Source organism: Lissotriton helveticus, chromosome 5_1 (genome assembly GCF_964261635.1).
Source record: "Lissotriton helveticus chromosome 5_1, aLisHel1.1, whole genome shotgun sequence".
NCBI classification, from domain to species: Eukaryota; Metazoa; Chordata; class Amphibia; order Caudata; family Salamandridae; genus Lissotriton; species Lissotriton helveticus.
This window is the reverse complement of record NC_136065.1, coordinates 1,222,743,480-1,222,762,259: the sequence shown is the minus strand read 5'-3', so window position 1 is coordinate 1,222,762,259 and position 18,780 is coordinate 1,222,743,480. Positions and strand designations below refer to the sequence as shown.

Below are 18,780 nucleotides of genomic sequence, written 5' to 3'. Positions count from 1 at the left end.
TTCTGTTTATCCTATAGTAGAACCAGGTTTTAGTGAGTTTGAATGTTATTTATTAAAAAGCACCGATTATATGCAGGATGTGGGTTTCCTGGGACATTGCATTTTTACAAGGTTCCTTCATCACACAATACGGTCTTTGTACGTGTGTGTATATTAGTTCGATTTCTGTTGCTTATTAAAAGAAATTACAAAAGTTGAAGTTGAAAAAGTGATGGTTGTCCGAGAGTTTCAGTGCCCACTTTTGGATAAGAATGGGTATTTTACTATATTTACCTTGTTTTTGTATATCATTAAATCCAGCATGCAAGATTTGCACTGCTCAGGTATTAAAACAGCGAAAAAGTGAAGTCAAAGCAATCCAGGCTACCTGTTCTACTTGCAGTGGAGTTAAAGCGGTTTAAAAGTGCATACGCCTTTTACACAAAGCAAATAGGTTGTTCTTTACTGTCAATATTTTTATTTCTCAAGTAATCAGGATGTCTTTTTACTTTTTGTAGCTTTTTTCTTTATTGGGCTGTTCTCTGTTTTGTGACTGCTCTCAGTCACTGGAAGTGATGTCACAGGAAGTGTAGATGCAGAAACATTCCACATCAATGATGCAAAGTCAAAAGTATCACTTATGTATGACGTGTTGTTGGTGTTAAAATACAAGAAAGGAACTGCTTACGTTTCACATTTGCTGCTGTAATATGTCTCTGAACCTCACTTCCTATCCCCCTGGAAAGTCACTTTGGAATATAAAGATTTACAGCAGTTCATAACATCGGTTACAGCCTTTTTAAGGACAGCGCTTGCAAATAAGTTCAAATGAATGTAGATGGAAAACTCTTCAGACTGTGTTATATTTCAAATGTTAAATCATTAGTAAGCATGAACCTTTTTGATATTTGTCTAGTTTATTACCCTTAAGTGTATGATTGCTTAAGGGCATTTGTTGGATAAATGAAGTGCCAGGGCAATGGAAAGCTGGGCTGCAATAGGGATTCTTTTTTTATAATTTCAAAAGCAAGTTCAATGAGCTGGACTGATCTGTGTGTCTTCTGCACAACACAAGTTCGAATCACGGTTGAACTGGCATAGTCTTTCATCCTTCTATGGTTGATAAAATAAGTACTATTAGGTTGGTGATTAATAACATCTTATGTCAAAGAAACAGTTTGGTTTGTATTGTGACCTACATAAAGTGCCAAAGTTGATTCTCTCCCTCCCTCCACACTTTCTAGAGCGGTCACCCCACCGGCCAATACTCCAAGCTGGGCTTCCGGCAAACACAACTACAAAAGTTGGGGGTGACGCAGAGTTTGTCTGCAAAGTTTACAGTGACGCACAGCCACATATCCAATGGATTAGACATATTGAGCTGAATGGCAGTAAAATTGGACCAGACGGGCATCCCTACCTAAAAGTGCTGAAGGTAAGAGAGTGTATTGGAGCTGATACAAAGAAAGTAACGTTGAACGCTTAGAAGATTTAAGAGCAGAACTATGCACGTCTAGTTTGACCACTTCCTCCCAATGCAACACTTCAGGCATCCTGGACATATGTCCCAATTAAATTGACAAATGATTGTTCAGAACAGTGACATCCAGTCTATGGTTCAATATTCTTCTAAACAGGGACTTTATGAGTCACCTATAGACCAGTTTTCATCTTAAATAGGAATCTTGTCAGTAGTTTATTAACCCATGTTTATTTAAAATAAATCCCACTAAAGTGGCCTGTGGACGAATGTTTATCTGAAGCTGGCATTTGCATGGGAGTCTATTGTGAGGTTTAAAGTCAGTCTTCATTTAAAGTTAATTTAAGGCACAGCAACCCCTAGGACATGTCTCTTGGCCAATCTGGCTGAAGTAATCTTTCACAAAGAGGGAAAGTAGTGCCCAAAAGAACATCTAATCTCCTCTGAGTAGTAGACAGAGTGGAAAGCATCACATCTTGTGGTATAGTGGTGACGTGTAAATAAGGGGCCCACCTTAACACACAAAGGAACAATAATTGAGACTTCTTTTCAATTTGAAAAGTTAAAGTTTATTGCAGCCAATCTCTAAAAGTGGTTACAAGTCGACTGTTGATTGGCAGAGAGACTAAGACATAAGAGGGGTATAGATTTTTTATATTCATTGCCGAAATGTCACAAATGTAATGTAACATCCAAAACCTTCAACCCTGACAGCAATCCCTAAGTGAGTCGTAAGTAACCTTTAAAGCTAAAACTTGACAGAGAAGCTGAAGCTAAGAGAAAATGTAGAAGCAGGCGAGTGAGAAGGGATGTGGCTAAAACATGGGTCTCCAGCTGGCTTTGACATTGGAAATGGCTGGATCCAAGTTCTAACTATATTCATCGGAGACAGTGGCATGCGCAGAGAGCTTTGGACCTATGTTTATCTAATACCACAATGATCTGTGAGTCAATATACTATGGTAGAGCAGCGTTTCTACTGTCAAATAGGTATGCCATTCTCTTCAGCAGCAGTCGCTCTCATGCAGCATCGGACTCATCATCCGTCGTCCCTTCCCTAGTACGCGGCGCCTGCTGGCACCGCATGTCCTGCGCATGCGCTGGTGATCTGGTGACGGGGCCGTTGATACATGTGCTGCCACCAGGTTGCCGTGACCATGTCCTGTGTTGCTCTGTTTCTAGCGCTCTGGAATTAATAGCTCCAATGCCGAAGTTTTGACCCTGCATAACGTGACTGAGGCGGACGAGGGCCAGTACACATGCAAAGTCTCCAATTATATTGGGGACGCCAACCAGTCTGCCTGGCTCACGGTGCTGCCTGCATCAGAGAAAGGTAATGCCACTGTGCGGTGGTCCACGGGCACGCCCACCGCAGGCTGCGGTGGTTTGAAGGCTCATCTTGGTAGCAGAGTTTCAATTCCTATGCCTCATCTGGTGTCAATAGGGTATTCTGGTCTCCTCTTGGTACTGCTGTTGGTCTGGGTGGCCAGCCGCCATGGAAAAACACTGCCCACGCCAGATGTGCTTCTGCCGTACTCCACCTCTCTCTCCTACTCTCTCTCCTTAACTTGTTTTTGTCTAAGCTCTGTCTCTCCCTGCTCTCTCTCTCCCCTTCCACTAACATCAGCAGATTTGAGATGTTTTCAGGCACCTTTTTCATACACCGCCCTCTAATAAAGCCATGGGACACATAGATGGCAGCAGTAGACTGGCCGAAAGGCAGCTAGAATTACTATTATCTTGAAGATGGCTTTTAAAATCAGGTAGTTTTAGTTTTGAGTGGCTCTTCAACCAGTGATTACTTTTATTTAATTCCATAAGTAACCAGATCCACTATTTGCAAAAAAAGTTTTGCTTTCCTAAGTTAGAGACCCTAAATTATTTCGAGTCAATATTATTTTATTTCTAATCAACAATGCCAACGTTTATTAAATTAATCAATTATATTAAATCCCAACTTTAAACAAGCATTTATAATGCAACGGTTTCGCCTTTGGGAAAGTTAGAGCTATTGCCAATGTAAATGACAATGCCATTTAAAAAAAACGTGCTTTTATGAATTGCTTCGCTGCGTGCTTCTCAAAATGCACGCACCTTACAATCCGGAGTGCAGCCGTTCGCTCAGTCACACACATGCCAACATTTTGCAATTTCCAACGGAACAGGGTGGGGTTCAGTCACTCCTCTCATTATACACATATTTTGATTAGCTCGCTGTGGGATAGTTTACATTGCTACTCACACAAAACGTACCTTTTTCTAAGTAGAAAAGGTATATTTATCAATCAATCCCAATCAGAAATACTGACTCATTCAAACAATACCAATTGGAAATGGGAGGTGCGCTTTGTGAAGATCATGTTTGTAGTGCGTAATACAGTTAAAAATGTAGATTCACTAAAACTGCTTTGTCAAGTGAGCCCACCAAAACAGAACTTTTACACACATTTGTCAGGGAAATATGGTTCAATGTACACTGAATTCCACAATAAATATTTCACCACCTTAGGAGGCGATGGAATGGGACGTGCGGTGGTAACATGTTAAAGTAGGTTGCAACGCCGCAAGACACTGTAGGATGGTGAGGAGACACTATGGTGACCAGTGGACAAGTTAACAGGAGAGGGGCAGTGCGGTGGTTGGCAACAACGATGGGCCAGGTGGTGGTGTTCTACCCCTTAAGTATGTATGCTGATGATCAGGGTGGTTTGGCTGGTGATCTTTACCTCATTTGGATAAGGTGCCTGCCTGAAGCAAGTTTAGGTGAGGCGTGTGCCGTGGGCTGATCATGAAATAAGCATATTCACGGCTAGACTCTGAATCGGAGGGGGGTAATCTAGCCATGGAGTGGACAGAGACCTGGCCTGGCTCTGAGGCAGGATAAATGCAGGTTTGTGCTTAGTTTAGAGGAAGTTCGCCTGAGCACAGACTGGCCCTGGCATTGTGATCAAGTTTGCCAGGATGACATGCCGTGGTCAGAGCAAGTGTCGAACAAACTTGTTGTACCCTGGGAAGAACATGGTGATAGCAACACCTTAGGTATATATGGTTTAAAGTATAGAAAGGTGGCATGCTGAGGGTACTCACACTTAAGCCCCGCAGCCTCTGCTCCGCTACTCTCACCGGAAGCCACTGCCTCCTCTCTCTTTCGTGCGCCTAACTTGGCTCTGGGAGATAGCGGACAGCCACCTCTGCTGCACCAGTACCACCTGCTCAACTGAGCCCTAAACCTGTCTTCCGAAGGGGCAGCATGAACGCGGAAGTGCAGGAGCAGCATCACAAGACTGACGGCATAACAGCCCAATAAAAGTTAGCGAAGCTCTAGCTTCCTGTCTAATCGTGACGGTCCCAGGGGCGGAGCTAAAGCAGACTTTACTGGCGCTCGTGGGTGCCGTTATTAAACGGATACTTCACCCTTCAGCTTCTACGGAGGCGGCCCACGCCATTTTGAACATTGGCAATACCTCGGCTAGGATTGTACAGAGCCCTGTGAACGTATATTTCTAAGAGGCTAACACGTGTATGCACGTCTAATGCTAAGTTATTTAGGCTACGGCAACTAGGATGCCCCAAAAACAATGACCTACTGGGTAACGCCTACGCAACCTACACGCAAGACTGCGGGGGGAAAAAGTAGAGCTTCCTTAAAAGAGACGGAGCCTAAAACCGCATTTCCAGGAGGCGTGGCACATATAAGTAAGAACTCTAAACAAGTCAGGTCCCGGGCCGGCCAGCCAATTACAGCACGGCCCGGGGAATGACGTCACGGGGAGTCTTGGCAGGCAGCCAATCACAGCGCGGCCCGAGACAAAGGGGCGGGACTTAAAAAAAGCCCGAGAAACGCCTCCGAATCACGTTTTCCCCAAGAAAGCGCGATTGACAGCCTCTGTCTCCCAATGGCTAGCCTCCATTTATGGAGCTAGCCAATGAGAGACAGAGGCGGGTCATCGATCACATATACAACTCAATAGGTTTTTTAGCGAATGCGCACTACGTGCGCACTTGCAGGCAAAACCTAAAAATTCCCGGTAACTCTCTACTTAACAATTCCATGGTTTAAAAATTGTGAATAACTATAATTTACAACTCCAATATTTTAAAGGCGATTAAATATCCAGTGTAATGTTTTAACTAAGAATCCTAATATTTGATGTTTATACATTTTATTAAGCGACGTTTGACAGGCAAACCATCCCAATTTTTAAAGCCACAAATGCATTGTTCAGTGTTTTAGCAAAAACTTTTTTCTAGAAGGGATAAATAACATTTTAAACTTATAATGACTTTTTTCATTTTGTTATATAACTCAAACTACTTCAATGGTAAAAAAAAAGACACATAAAAAATACAACTACGTTTTGTACCATGTCCAATGACAATTCAGCGAGCAGTGCCATGCTTTCTGCCATAGATGATGATTCTCTCCCCCCAAGAATGCTTCCCCGAATTCCTAGTTTCAGTCTTCCAACCCTTGGAGGCTGTTCCCTGATTCATTCTGTTTTTACTCATTGATTCCCTCTAGTTTCTATCTACTGTCACTTCTTTGAATATTTGTCTACCATCCTCTGTCCATGATATTCTCCTGTGGACCGGCATTGAACGCGCGGCGTGAGGTGTTTTCCATGATCTCCGTCTTGTGATTGCATGTATATTGAGGTGGTATGTTCCATGCTGGTGATGGGGCTAAGATTCTCCTTACCTTGTTCTTGGGTGGTGAGTAGGGAACCTGTTGGGTGAAATCTGTCTTTTGGTGGAAGGATTTATGGACGCCAAAGAACCCGAGTACTAACGCTGGCTTACTCAGAAGCTGATGGGCCTCTAGAGCAACATCACCTGACTTCCCTGACAGGCTGGGCATCTGAAAGGCCGGTTGGGCTGGAGCTGAGTCAATCATTTCAATCTATACGTAATATTTGACTGACACTGCCCCATCCCAGCTTATTTAAATTTCAGAGGTACCATCCCATAATGGATTGAAAAGACGTTTCAAAATATAGCAATCCACATAATTGAATTGGCATTATACATATTCAATACCCATTAAAAGCGACATAAAAACAACCTGCAAGCAGTCTAGATGTAAGCTGGCGTTTCCTTGTGGAGCTCGTGGTTCTCCGTCCATAACCTCTGCCACTGTGGTGCCTACTTTCTTTTTTCTCGCTCCTGTTTCCTTCCAGGCGGCTGGTGTTAATACCACGGACAAAGAGATCGAAGTCCTCTATGTGCGCAATGTCTCTTTTGAGGATGCTGGGGAGTATACGTGCTTGGCGGGTAATTCTATCGGGATCTCCTATCACACTGCATGGTTGACCGTTCTTCCAGGTATTTATGTTATGTCTCTCTCAGCCCAAGTACCCTTTACCCCTCACACCCTCCAATTGCCTCTCTTAATTCCCAATCCCTTCCTCTTCCTCTGTTCACTCCATCACAACCATTGCTGCTTCTGCATCCTTCCAGTAGCCACTGGTCCTTCCGAGTACGGTGCCAGCAGGCGGTATTTGTCATTGAGATTCCTAATTCACTTTTGATGTTCAAAGCTCAAGATCAGGCTTGACCCATCACCAGACAACCTTCACCCTTGCTAGTGCATGAAATCAATCTGGCCATGCAGTCCCCTAGCAAAAGAACCCATTCCCTTTCTGAGGGCTGCAAGGGTGCAGGTGCGCTTTCTCACTTGAAAATCCATGCTCTAGTCACTGTGTGCCCTCTGGCGGACCATGTGGGCTGTTCATCACCATGCAATCCATGCCCTCTAGAACCATAACATCTGTGATCCAACTAAGCATGGTATCAGTGCCCCCTCTAATAATACATTCTGGAGTCCCTTTTAATCAGGCAATCATCTGGGCAGCATCACGCAGCATAATCTGTGTATGCTTCTGACCATGCATCCCATGTCCGTGCTGCCCTCACAGCCTGTGCCCTGCTGATCCCCTTTAGAAACTGAACCCTGAAAATCTCAATTTGATGATTTCGGAGAGATGCAGAAGCAGCACATCGAAGACCCAAGAGCCAAAGCAGGCCAGCATGACTGCCAACCGGATCCACGTGCAAACATAGGGGGGTGGATGCAACACTGAACAAAGCTATTACAGCAGACAAAAGTATAGGAATGGACACAACACTGAAACAAAACCATTAGCGAAGACAAAGGTATGAGTTTCCACTGCAACACCAGAGATCTGTGTGGTGTGCTGCACCCTTAAGAGGCAGAGCCCTTCTCTTGAACAGTAGAACATGTACCCACACAATTAAGAAGAGAAGGCGGTTCTTTACGTGTCATGCTCAACTATGAATAATAAGCCCTTCGAGCATGCCACCCATTCCCAGAGGTTGACACGCCCTCTATCTGGCATCTCTTCTTCACGTAGACATGCACTGCACCATGCTGTTGGGGTAAAACTCCCAGATTCACAACAGGCTATAACATGACTTTTAACTCACTGAGGTTGCCCTGAAGACCGGTTGGCTTGACGGCTGGTCTGCGGTATTTCTTTTGGTTCTTGTCATGGGTCTTCGATGCATTTTAGTACTTGATCAATGAGTGAAAGCCATTTATAACATGACCATGGCATCCTATGCTGGGCTCTTGGGCCGTAAACAGCATGCCAGTGGGATGCCATGCCAGACCTTGGTGTTTTCTGCCTATCTATAAAACAGTGCATTGTCTCCTGTTGCATGATATTCAGTGTTTGTGGAGGGTGGATGTTACTTCATGGGGACTATTGATACCTGCCTGAATCCCTGTCTTTTTTTGGTACGCATCTTTTCTTTATCCCTTTTTTATGTGGATCTCTATGTACTGTCTCTGTTTTTGTCACTGAGTGTTTCCTCAGTATCTCACCTAAGTCGATACATATCTTTTTATCATTAGTATATTAGTATTTTTCTTTTTTTTCCTGTGTCCATCTGTTTCTTGTCTCCATTTGGGTCTGTGTGTTATCTTGGTCTCTTCTCAAGTCTTATGTTTAGTCTCCATTGGTTTCTGTGTCTAGTACAATCTTGCCTCTGAAGATATCCAAGTCTAGTCTCAAATTCCTGTGTTGTTCTTTGTGTCTAGTCTGTGTAGCTGGTCACTACATAGCTGCGTCTGGCTCTGTTTTTTTAAATGTATTTTCACTGTGTATTGGTGCATCTTGCCCTTGCCTCCGAATCTTGTCAATCTCTCCATATTTTGTGTCAATTATCCTATGCTGCTGTTGCTCTTTGTCATTCTGATGTTGCCCTCTCTGCTTTTTTTCTGCAAATCTCCGTGCTGTCTGTTTTATTAACCGCGTCTCTTTATCCTGTCTCTGTGACTGTTCTATGCCAGTATCTGTCTCTTGCCTCTCTGTCATGGCTCACATTTCTACCTTGCTGCTGTCCTAGATGTTTCTCATCTTTCTTCTGTTAACTGGCAGCGTTGTGTGTACTGGAGCGTACAGAGGTGGATTGTGTGCCTGCTGGAAATAATCATAAAATGTGAGATTGTCTCTGGCGCGATGTGAAATTGCCCGGAAAGGAAATGTGATGCTACTGGGATATGATATTTAATAATGTGCAGATAAGATGCGAGAATGCCAGAGATAAGATAAGAATAACAGAGATGTAGTATGAGATTGCACCTTAAAACTCCCGGATTAAGCTTTGAGCGAGGCCTGAAATAAGATGTGAGTTTGGCTAGAGATAACACGAGAGACTTCTGGAAGATGGGCTGCAAAACTGCCATAAATTAAACCGCGATGGTCCCATTTTTTGGTAAACTTAATTTAACTGTGATGGTCCCATGAAGTTAGATGTAAAGTTTTCCTGAGATATTACATGTGATGGCCACCATAAAAGATATGCGATTGCTTGGAGACAAGATTGATGATTGCCCTGAGATCAGGTGTGTCATTGTCTTGAGATAAGACGCATGATTGCCCAGAGATCAAATGTGCCATTGCCTCGAGATAAGCTCCATGATTGCCCAGAGGTCAGATGTGCCATTTCCCAGAGATAAGATGCATGATTGTCCTGAGATCAGTCATGCCATCGCTCATGATAAGAAGCATGATTGCCCTGCGATCAGGTGTGTCATTGCCTCGGGATAAGAAGCATGATTGCCCTGAGATCAAATGTGCCATTGCCTCGAGATAAGATCCATAATTGCCCAGAGATCAGATGTGCCATTGCCCCTACATAAGATCCATGCTTGCCCTGAGATGAGAAGTTTGATTGCGTGGAAATAAGATCCTTGATTTTCTTGACGAAAGATGTGTAAAGATGCACAATTGCTCTGAGATAAGACGTTCTATTGCAGCAAGATAAATGATGACATGGCTGCCAGGTAAATTGTGAGAGTCTCTTGAGATAGCTCAGATTCTACCGAAAAAAGTGAGAATAGCCTGAGATTAAATGCCCTGATAAAATGTTGGCTTACCTGATGTAAGATGTGATGCTGCCCTGAGACAATACGTGAAATTGCCCGTAGATAAACTGTGAGTGCTGAAATAGCCCCTAAATAGCGGGGAAACTGCCCAAAGATAAAGTGTGGATGTGTCCTGGGATAAGATTTGAGATAAATGTTGATATTGCCTGGGTATGAAAGGTGAATTTGCGGTTGGATAAATTGTGAATTCGCCACAAACTGGTTAGAATGAGAAACAATGTGAGACTATCTTCAGGTAAGACGTGAGATTCCCAAGGTAGTAGATTGCTTCTGGTGCAGCGACCATATTTGCATTGTATATGATTGGCGTGTGAATGAACTGGCATGTGCTTAGCGTGTGTATGCATCTCTTAACTGTCCGCCTTGCCTCTGTCCTGCCCTCATGTTCTCTGACATACCAGCATGACCTGCACCCCTGACTCTCTCCCTTCATCCCTCATGCCTGCTCTGCAGACGAAGAACGGCAAGTGGATTCATCATCCTCGGAGTATACGGAAATCGCCATCTACTGTGTGGGAGGCTTCCTGATCGCCTGCATGGTTGGCACCATCATGGTGTGCCATATGAAGGGCAGAGGCAAGAAGTCTGACTTCAGCAGTCAACCCGCTGTGCACAAGCTGAGCAAGCGCCTCCCGCTGCGCAGACAGGTAACAGAAAGTAGATAGAGGGTTCAAAACCCCTTACTTACTAACTGCCAGCCTTTCATTCTCATCTCTGCAGGAAGATTACTCGAAGGGCGCACCCCCTCTGGGATGTATCGTGCCTCGAAGCCTGGGGGTTGCAGTGAATATAGAATTAGGAAGATGTTAGGGTAAAAGAGAAGTGCTTGGGTTTACAAATGTGTGTATTACCTGTCAAATGTCCTGTTGTGATGCAGAAATCCTCGCTGCATTACTGAACTAAGAGGTCATCTATCACCATGTCCAATCCTCTGCTCTGGCGCAGAAAGCTTCACAGTAATGTCCCAGGGGGCCCTCTGGAGTAGTGTGGCTCACTGGTTAGAGGCGGCAGACCCGGGAGCAGAAGTTGGCCCGGGACCAGGGTTCAATTCCCGACGCGTCAGGGTCGTGGACTTGGGTCAGTGGACTCGATAATTCTCGCTTCGGTGCTTACTCTAATCAGGGGTTCCACTCGGCAACTCTGGGCATTAGCTTGCCTAATCTCCACAACGGCCCCATCAATTCCGGGGATGCCTGGCTCCACCTTGGGGACTCCCAGCAGGGACCATCCCACAGGGAAAGCCAGGACGGGTTCCCCAGAGTTATACAGCGCCAGGAAACCTATGGACGGGTAGCAGTGCACTTTACAAGCTCAAATACATACATACATACCATCATGTCTGGTCCTCTGCTGTGGTGCAGTAGGCATCACTGTTCAAATGACTCAGAATCCTGTGGACTATTCTGTTCACCCCTGCTGTGAAGTAGAATCCTTGTCTCCAAGTAGTTGCAGTGGTACAGCAGAATGAATGGAGTCTTTGAATCATAATGCTGCATCCCTGCTTTGGAACATGAATCAACACTGTACTAGGGCTCCTTGCTCCACAAATACAAACCACGTCAGTCTAGAAACTAGATAGTGGAATTCCACGAAGTGACCAAAAAACTGCCACAATATGTGGAGTTACGCAAGCTGTGCAGTGCGTTAGGTCGAGCTATTCGTGCTGATGTTTAGCACCGGGTGTTTGCCCCACGCTGGAAAATCAGTACGAACCGCACTATGTGCAGCACAAGAGGGCGCTGCTTATTTCTGTTGGTCAAGTAGATGTTCTACTTGAGCAGCAGTTTTCTCAAGGTGAACTGAAGGTTACTCGACCCGAGCGTAGGGGGCCATCTGCGACCACCCACATTGAGAAATCTCGCTGGGAGGTGGTCTGGAGTAAGATTTTCCTCGCTCGTGCTCGACAACTTAATGCTGGTGAGCATGAGTGAGGAAAAACCTCCGCTTTTTCGGGAACTTCACATGCTGCGCGGAGTGGGAAAAACTCTGCAAACTCCGCAAGCAGAGTGGAATTTCATGCCCAGGCGTACTCGAAACTATTGGAGAGGAAGAGAGGCCTCTAAGGCTCCTCTGCTTTGAGAACTCTACTACTTTAAAGCCAGCATAGCAGCACATCTACACCATGAACACATATATAAAGCATAACATGAAAAGCAGCCTCTGCAGTAGTTCTTGATTTCTTACATTATTTTAACAATTGCAAAAATAATATTGAAAACATGCTGGAGGCGTTCACATAGCATGCAGTATGTGTACCATAGTGACTCTGCAGTGTTAAGAACAAGTCATCCTATGTCCTATTTTAATTTGATTCTCTTTTTAGCGCTCCAAGCCACTGCCAAATAGTGACCATATGCAGAGTGTTTTTTTCTCTGGGGTTGTTGGTTGAAATACACACACTTCCTGCCCAGTCCACTTCTGCCAGGTTACCTGTGAACATGCACTGTTTCCTGTGTTGTCAGAGCAATTCAAGTTGTGAACCAATCACCGTTCTCTGCAAAACAGCAAAAGTGCTAGACTCTGTACCGGAATCTTCCTACTGGACCAAAGATGCTGCCTTTCCTTCCACCCTGCTACCACACTGAACCCAACAAGAACTAGCATGACTACCCTCCTTAAATCCATGAACCTGCCCTTATATCAGGACTAGCTGGATAACAGCAGCATCACAGGTAGGTGAGTGATATGGTGTTGACTCAGCCAAGCGGGCTCACCCTTAACACACAAACAGCAAAGGGACTCTCTAACCCATGGTCGCACACCCACACTGGAGAAAGCCACTTTTATGACCCACCCCCCATAGCATCAGTCTTATGCCACGTAGCAATGACATTGGACTTTGGGCCTTGTCCCTTCCTTGTGTTTTTGAATTTGCACCCCCAAAAATGCTCCACTCTGCTGCAATGACACAGTCCAGAGCTATTGCCCCATGGTACTTCAGAAGCCTACGGTAGTGTCCCTGTTGTGATTCTTGCTTGAAACTTAAGCCATGACATTCAGCTGAAAATCCCAATGTCGGACTGTCGGAAAAGGAGATACATACTCTTTATACATATCAGATCAGACCTGACCCTTGCTGTAGCTTAGATGGTGCTCGAGCGCCACACGAAACTCGAACACTATAATGGGGAATCAAGTTGTAGCAAAGAATACATTACAAATGTAAGCCCCTCGGCCCAGACCCTTCCTTTATTCCTTGTAATGTCTACTTCTAGCTCTACCACGATTCGAATGTGACAAGAAATGTATTTTTTTTAAGTTAATACCTCTGGCTAGCTAATCACATTTTATAAACCTTGGTGGCATCTGTACTACATTTAATCTGTGATTGACCTTCCTCCCATGAACTCGGCCATCACTGCTTGACCGCAGTTACCATGAAATGAGAGCCCTGGGGGTCCTGTCAGACCCTCGCAGTCTTGGTCTCCGGAGCCCCGGGCCAGGAGTCAGCAGAGGTAATGTCCACTTCAAAAATACTTGGCACTCCTAAAAATCAGCAGCAGTTGGATGAAAAACCTCACAACTGCTGTTTTTCAAATTTGTGCTTCAGAAATCAGCTTTCATTTTTTGTTATAAAAGTAAGTAATTTGGTTCTGAAACATTTGCTACAGCTGCCCGAATCACGGTCACCTTCCTAAAAATGGAAGGATCTGGCAAAATTTGGAGTTGCCAAGGAGGGGAGACGAGGGCACCAGTGCTCTCTCATCTGGCCATCCCTGGAGCAGACAAGGGGATGGAGGTTAACTGAGAGGGGGAGCTGTGAAGAGAGGGCAGAATAATAATGCTAGTTTGTCTGGCCTGCGCTGGGCTTCCAAGGCGAGAGAAGAGTACCAGAGGTGGCAGAATTGAAAAGGAGGGGTGAGAGAGGATGCCAGTGCTGGCTCAACTGGTATCAGAGAGGTGGGGGAGGGTATAGAGGTACCACTGCGGGCCATTCCAGAAATTAATAAAAGGGAGCGCCAACATTTACCCAAGGGGTCCTAGGGTAACTGGGACAGTAGAGATTTTTCCAACTTTTAGGAGTGACTGGGGGAGGTGGCTATCAATTTGGGTCAGTCAGAGATAACCATTGTTTCTAGTGCGTGCGGCCTGATATACATGGCCCACAAGATTATGGACGGAATGTTGCACAATGGCAAAACATTCACCCCCAGTCACAGATCTGGGTTAAATCCATCGTTATTTTGCTCACCACGCCACCCCAGTTCAGACATGGCCATATGCAAATCAGTCTTGACCCTGTGCCTCATGGGAACAGTCCAGTCCGAACTGCCAAGCCATGTCTTTCCTGGACCGGAATCAAGCATCCTAGGACCGGTTTCTGGCTATCAGCCTTCTTCAGCCAGGATAGCTTGACTCCAGTGGCTTAGTGAGCAAGGGACCCCCTGATATACATGGCCAGCCTCCCCTTTGGAAAAGAAGGGTGCAATTCCAGTAGAAACATGGTGCTTAGGTGGAAAAGAACAGGAAATTATGAAAGGCATTGCCGGTAATCCCTCTCAAACTTGTAACTATATTGTGTCCTAAAAATAAATACAAAAAGATCATCTCATTGGTTGTTGATTTTCTATTATTAACTTCAATGGGGCGATATTTAGACATTTATATTTAGTACTCAGTATTTATGTCAGGAGATGTTTTGACAATGATATTTTGCTACTGTTTCACAACACATAACATCACACAACTTGAAATCTCTGGTCAAGGACTGAACAATCTACAGAGGATGTCAGTAGAGCTGACCCATTCATTCTCAATTTTAATTATTGAGACATTGAATTGAAAAGGCTGCAGATCCCAAGGTGCCTCTGGTGAGTGACTGACTGTCGAGGTCCTAATATTCTTAGCATTTGAGTAGAGCATGAACCTACCCACCAATAAGCACCTTTGTGACATGTGGGCAATTTTAAAATGTTCCTCGATCACCATTTGTCCCACCGACGGACTGCTCCAGAGTTCATGGTACTGTAAGGCGACAGATTCTCTTGGGACATGTGCTGACTTGTGCATCCTATGTGGGTGAAATGTGCTGGGTCATCTAATGAGAGTGGATCAAATAAGGGTCTAAAAAGCTCATCATGGTGGGTCTTATTCTTGTGTCACTGAAGTTTGCACTCGTTGCATGCATGGTGTATATTTTGGTCTGAGGGTGCAGACTTCTAAACTTGAAATCACCAATGCGATAGGGTACGTGCAATGCAGGCACGCCACTGTGAAAATATCAATTTTCATGGGTTTAATCTGGTTTTGGGCATGGTCCACATGATTTTGGTGGCCTTGGTCTTTTTTTAAAGTAAGGTACTTAAATACACTTCATTAGCATGTAGCGATCTTGCTGGTTCCATCACTTTCATCATAGAAGGCTGGCTCGAGGGTGCACAGCGGTGTGAGGCCACAGGGATAGGTTCCTCTCTAGTCCAATCCTTTAGGGTTTTTGTTTTGAGGGCATGTATATTTTTAACACTTTGATGCATTCTCCAGCATTGATATGCATTGAATACACTGCCCATTCTAGTGACACCCAAATTCCCAAATTGCTGTTTTGTATATTATTGTTCTGATGATGCTTTGAAGGTAGGGACAGTTTGAAGTCTTTTGTAGTAATGGTAGGCCAGGTTGACCTTGATGTGGCAGTGAGAGGGTTTTGAGTACTTGGTAAAGTTGAGGATGGGGGCACTTCAGTTGAGATGGGAGTCTTTCACACCTTTCTTCTTGGGTCCAAGGCCCTGGCTGGCATTCTGGATCAATCCTAGTCATGCTTGAACCTGGGACTGTGATCACATCTGCCTCTTCTGCTCTTCCTCCTGGTGAACAGGTGTCTGCTGACTCCAGCTCTTCTATGAACTCCAACACCCCGCTGGTCCGGATCACCACTCGACTGTCTTCCAACAATGACACCCACATGCTGGCTGGCGTCTCCGAGTATGAGCTGCCAGAGGACCCCAAGTGGGAGTACTCGAGGGACAAGTGAGTATAGCACCTCGTGGGGAGAAGGTAACACCCAGATATAATCAGTGACACTTGAAGTACATGCTTCAGGGGGTGGGTATTGACCATGAAATGATTGATGCAGATACTGGACTGAGTGGTATGCCTACTTGATGGTGTGGTGTGAATGGTGCAGACGGTGGTTAGTGTAGGCCTGTTGCTCTCTGCCCTTGTTTACAGAGGGGTAGTTGGAGGATGCTGTCAAGGGTAGTTCACCTTCATTGTTATGGAGCAAGTGTAGAAAGTGTGAGATCAGGTAAACATGGACACACTGTGCCTGGGCAGGGAGGGGGATGGGCAGAGCAGATGAATTGCGAACATTGAAGCCTCTGAAGCCTGCCATGGCGAACCATCGATGGAGAAAGGGGAGCAGAGGTGGAGGCCCTAGGAAGAGAGGATTCAGCACATTAATGTGCATCAATGGCCCACAGCTGGGTGCGCGTGGTTGGTACATGGTGGACTGTCCAAGGTAAACATCTGCTGATGAGGCTGAATGGATGACAAGCCCACCAATGGAGGACTGGTGCACCTTGGGTCTCTCTCGAGGGTCGCATTCTAGATCTGTGCCAAGGGAAGGCAGGTTCATCTGTGACCTATGTTGAAGCAGGAGTAGCACATCAGGGGCCTGTGCCAAGCACAAACTAGTACTATTATTGTCCTTTGCCACCTTCTTTCCAGTAAGGATAAACACACCTCAACCACATTTTAATCAACGAAGGGCACATTCTGAGTCACCATCGATGAAAGAAAGACACCCTTTGATCCAGGAGGGCGGGCAAACAGGACCCACCTTTGTGCCCCTGAAACATTGGTAGAGCCCCAGACATATGCCAAAGAAGGATGGACACACTTCACGACTGCGCAGGCAAGAGCTATCAGTAGTCAGTTGGTGCAGTGGCACCGGGGAGCAGGGTATGTAGGGCCCCTAAATTGTCAATGGACCAGGTACCATAGCTTTTGAGCCTCCGGCTCTGATTATTTTGTGATAGTGTCTGTCTTGGGCCTTACTAAATGTCTTTGTCTTTTGGAGGAGTCGGTTGAGGGTCTAAATGGTGGTGATGAAGCCAGACCCTAAACAGAAACTGCACAACAAACTCTGTGCCAGGGAGAGTGTACACTGGCCCTAGTGCCCGCCACAAATTATGGGTGGTCACGTACTCACAAGGCTGTTTTGAATATACTGCTGTTCATCAAGTGTGAACTACTTTGTAATTGAATAATGGTGCACCAGTTATCCAATCATAAAACGTCTCACTGTGCCTAGGTGGTGGAGGTGCCTACCTTAGATCTGTGTCCAGTGCCCAGCGAGGACATGCTTGCCTGCTTCCTCCATAGGGACTGACGTGTGCTTGCTTTATGATTGGGGTGGGTGACATGCCCCACTCTGTCTAGTACCTGATATTGCCTCCATGGCTCATGTGCCCTCTCTCTGTAGCTGCTGCCCTGTGCATACTCTCTGACCGCAGTGACGCAATGGCCCTCTCTTTCTGATGTGCCTTTGTTCTGTGCTCAGTATAGCGGTCTGACACTGACATCTACCATGGTCAATTAACCATTCCACTCTTCAGTGAATGCCATGCTCCCTCTGTGCCCATCCCGGCCGACTCTCTGACTCACTCCATGGTCGTCCATGCCCGCTTGTTCTCTTCTTCTAACAGCTGATTTTCCCTTAATGGTGTAAGATTCCCCATCGTCTGCAACATGTCCTCTCCCTCCACAGTGAATGGTATTTCCCGTGATTGCCCATATGGCTTGTGCTTTCTCTCAGCAATAGCTAGTTGCTCGTTTGCCCTTCCTCCCCCATGCCCAGTGCCCTCTTCCAGTTTCTGCAATGGGTGATGTTCCCATCATGGGTGATTTGTCCTCTCCATCTGCAACGGATTGTCTGCACCCAGGTTCCCTATCATGGCTGACGCGCCCCCCCTGCTCCTGGTGGCTGATGTCTGCTGGTGTTTTCCACCACGCCTGACGTGCCCTCTCTTTCAGCAGTGGCTGATGTGCCCTCACTGCCAGCCTCCACCTCTAGTTAGTAGCTGCAACTCATGATGTGCCCCTTCCTTTCTTAGTGGCTGAAGTTCCCTTTTGTGCCTGACTTACCTCGCTCTGCTCGTCATTGCTGAAAAACATTTAACAAAGTGATAAGTGAAAGCATCAAGTCAACATCATTTGAGGCATGGCTTTGGTTAATGCCCACATTTTTAGTTGTGAAAAAAGCAACACACAGGATTTAGCAGAGTCAGCCTCGGTGTGGCTGAATTATGCACCACATATACAGATATAAATGTTATTGAGCCGATCTCCAAACCATTATAGGTAAAAGGTGTATTTTTTTCTGCAGTGGGCGTGATGCTTCCCCGCCTTCTTTGTGTCTGGTGTGTCCTCTCTTCCTGCAGTGTCTGAGATGCCCCTCGGTGTCTGTCAGGACTGATGCGTCTGCTTTCTTCAATGCCACCTTCTCCATGCCATGCATGATGCATCTCCTGTACCTTTGAGAAAACAGACGGAGGAAGTCACATCTCCCGCTCCCTTTATAACGGCCGCGAAGCTGGCAGTATTTCTTTAATCGTTTAGGCTCCAACACTTGGTTTGTGTCTACAGATGCTGAATTCACTCGGATCCCTTTATATTCATTACATAGGAATCCTGTTCGATTTATTTAGGCTGTTAACCATTGCTCACCCATCCTTTGTCCTGATGAAGACACGCCCTTGACTCATATTAAGCTGCGCTAGTCCCCAGGGCCGAAACGTCGACGTTGTAGTCACGCTAGTCTACGCAGTTGTACAGGCCCCAGTATAAGACCATTGTTGGGTTGTGTATTCATGCATTGAAACATTGGACAGTATTTTATTCCTATTTGTATAATATTTGTCTAGCACATTGTTCACATATCACCACCAAGTCACTTTTATCACTTTATTAT

General features: G+C 45.5%; 1 protein-coding gene across 5 annotated transcripts in view; it reads left to right on the top strand.

Annotated features, from left to right (window-relative positions):
• The window catches only part of FGFR2 (fibroblast growth factor receptor 2), a 130,574-nt gene that overhangs the window by 96,651 nt on the left and 15,143 nt on the right, over window positions 1-18,780 (top strand). For 3 of the 5 annotated variants that reach the window (XM_078643937.1, XM_078643938.1, XM_078643935.1), the window contains 4 exons: window positions 1,224-1,414; window positions 6,637-6,781; window positions 10,323-10,516; window positions 15,685-15,836. In XM_078643937.1, coding sequence (XP_078500063.1) covers window positions 1,224-1,414; window positions 6,637-6,781; window positions 10,323-10,516; window positions 15,685-15,836 — 682 coding nt within the window. Of the gene's footprint in view, window positions 1-1,223; window positions 1,415-2,641; window positions 2,793-6,636; window positions 6,782-10,322; window positions 10,517-15,684; window positions 15,837-18,780 lie in introns of all 5 variants that reach the window. The other 2 variants (XM_078643936.1, XM_078643934.1) reach the window with 1 other exon arrangement.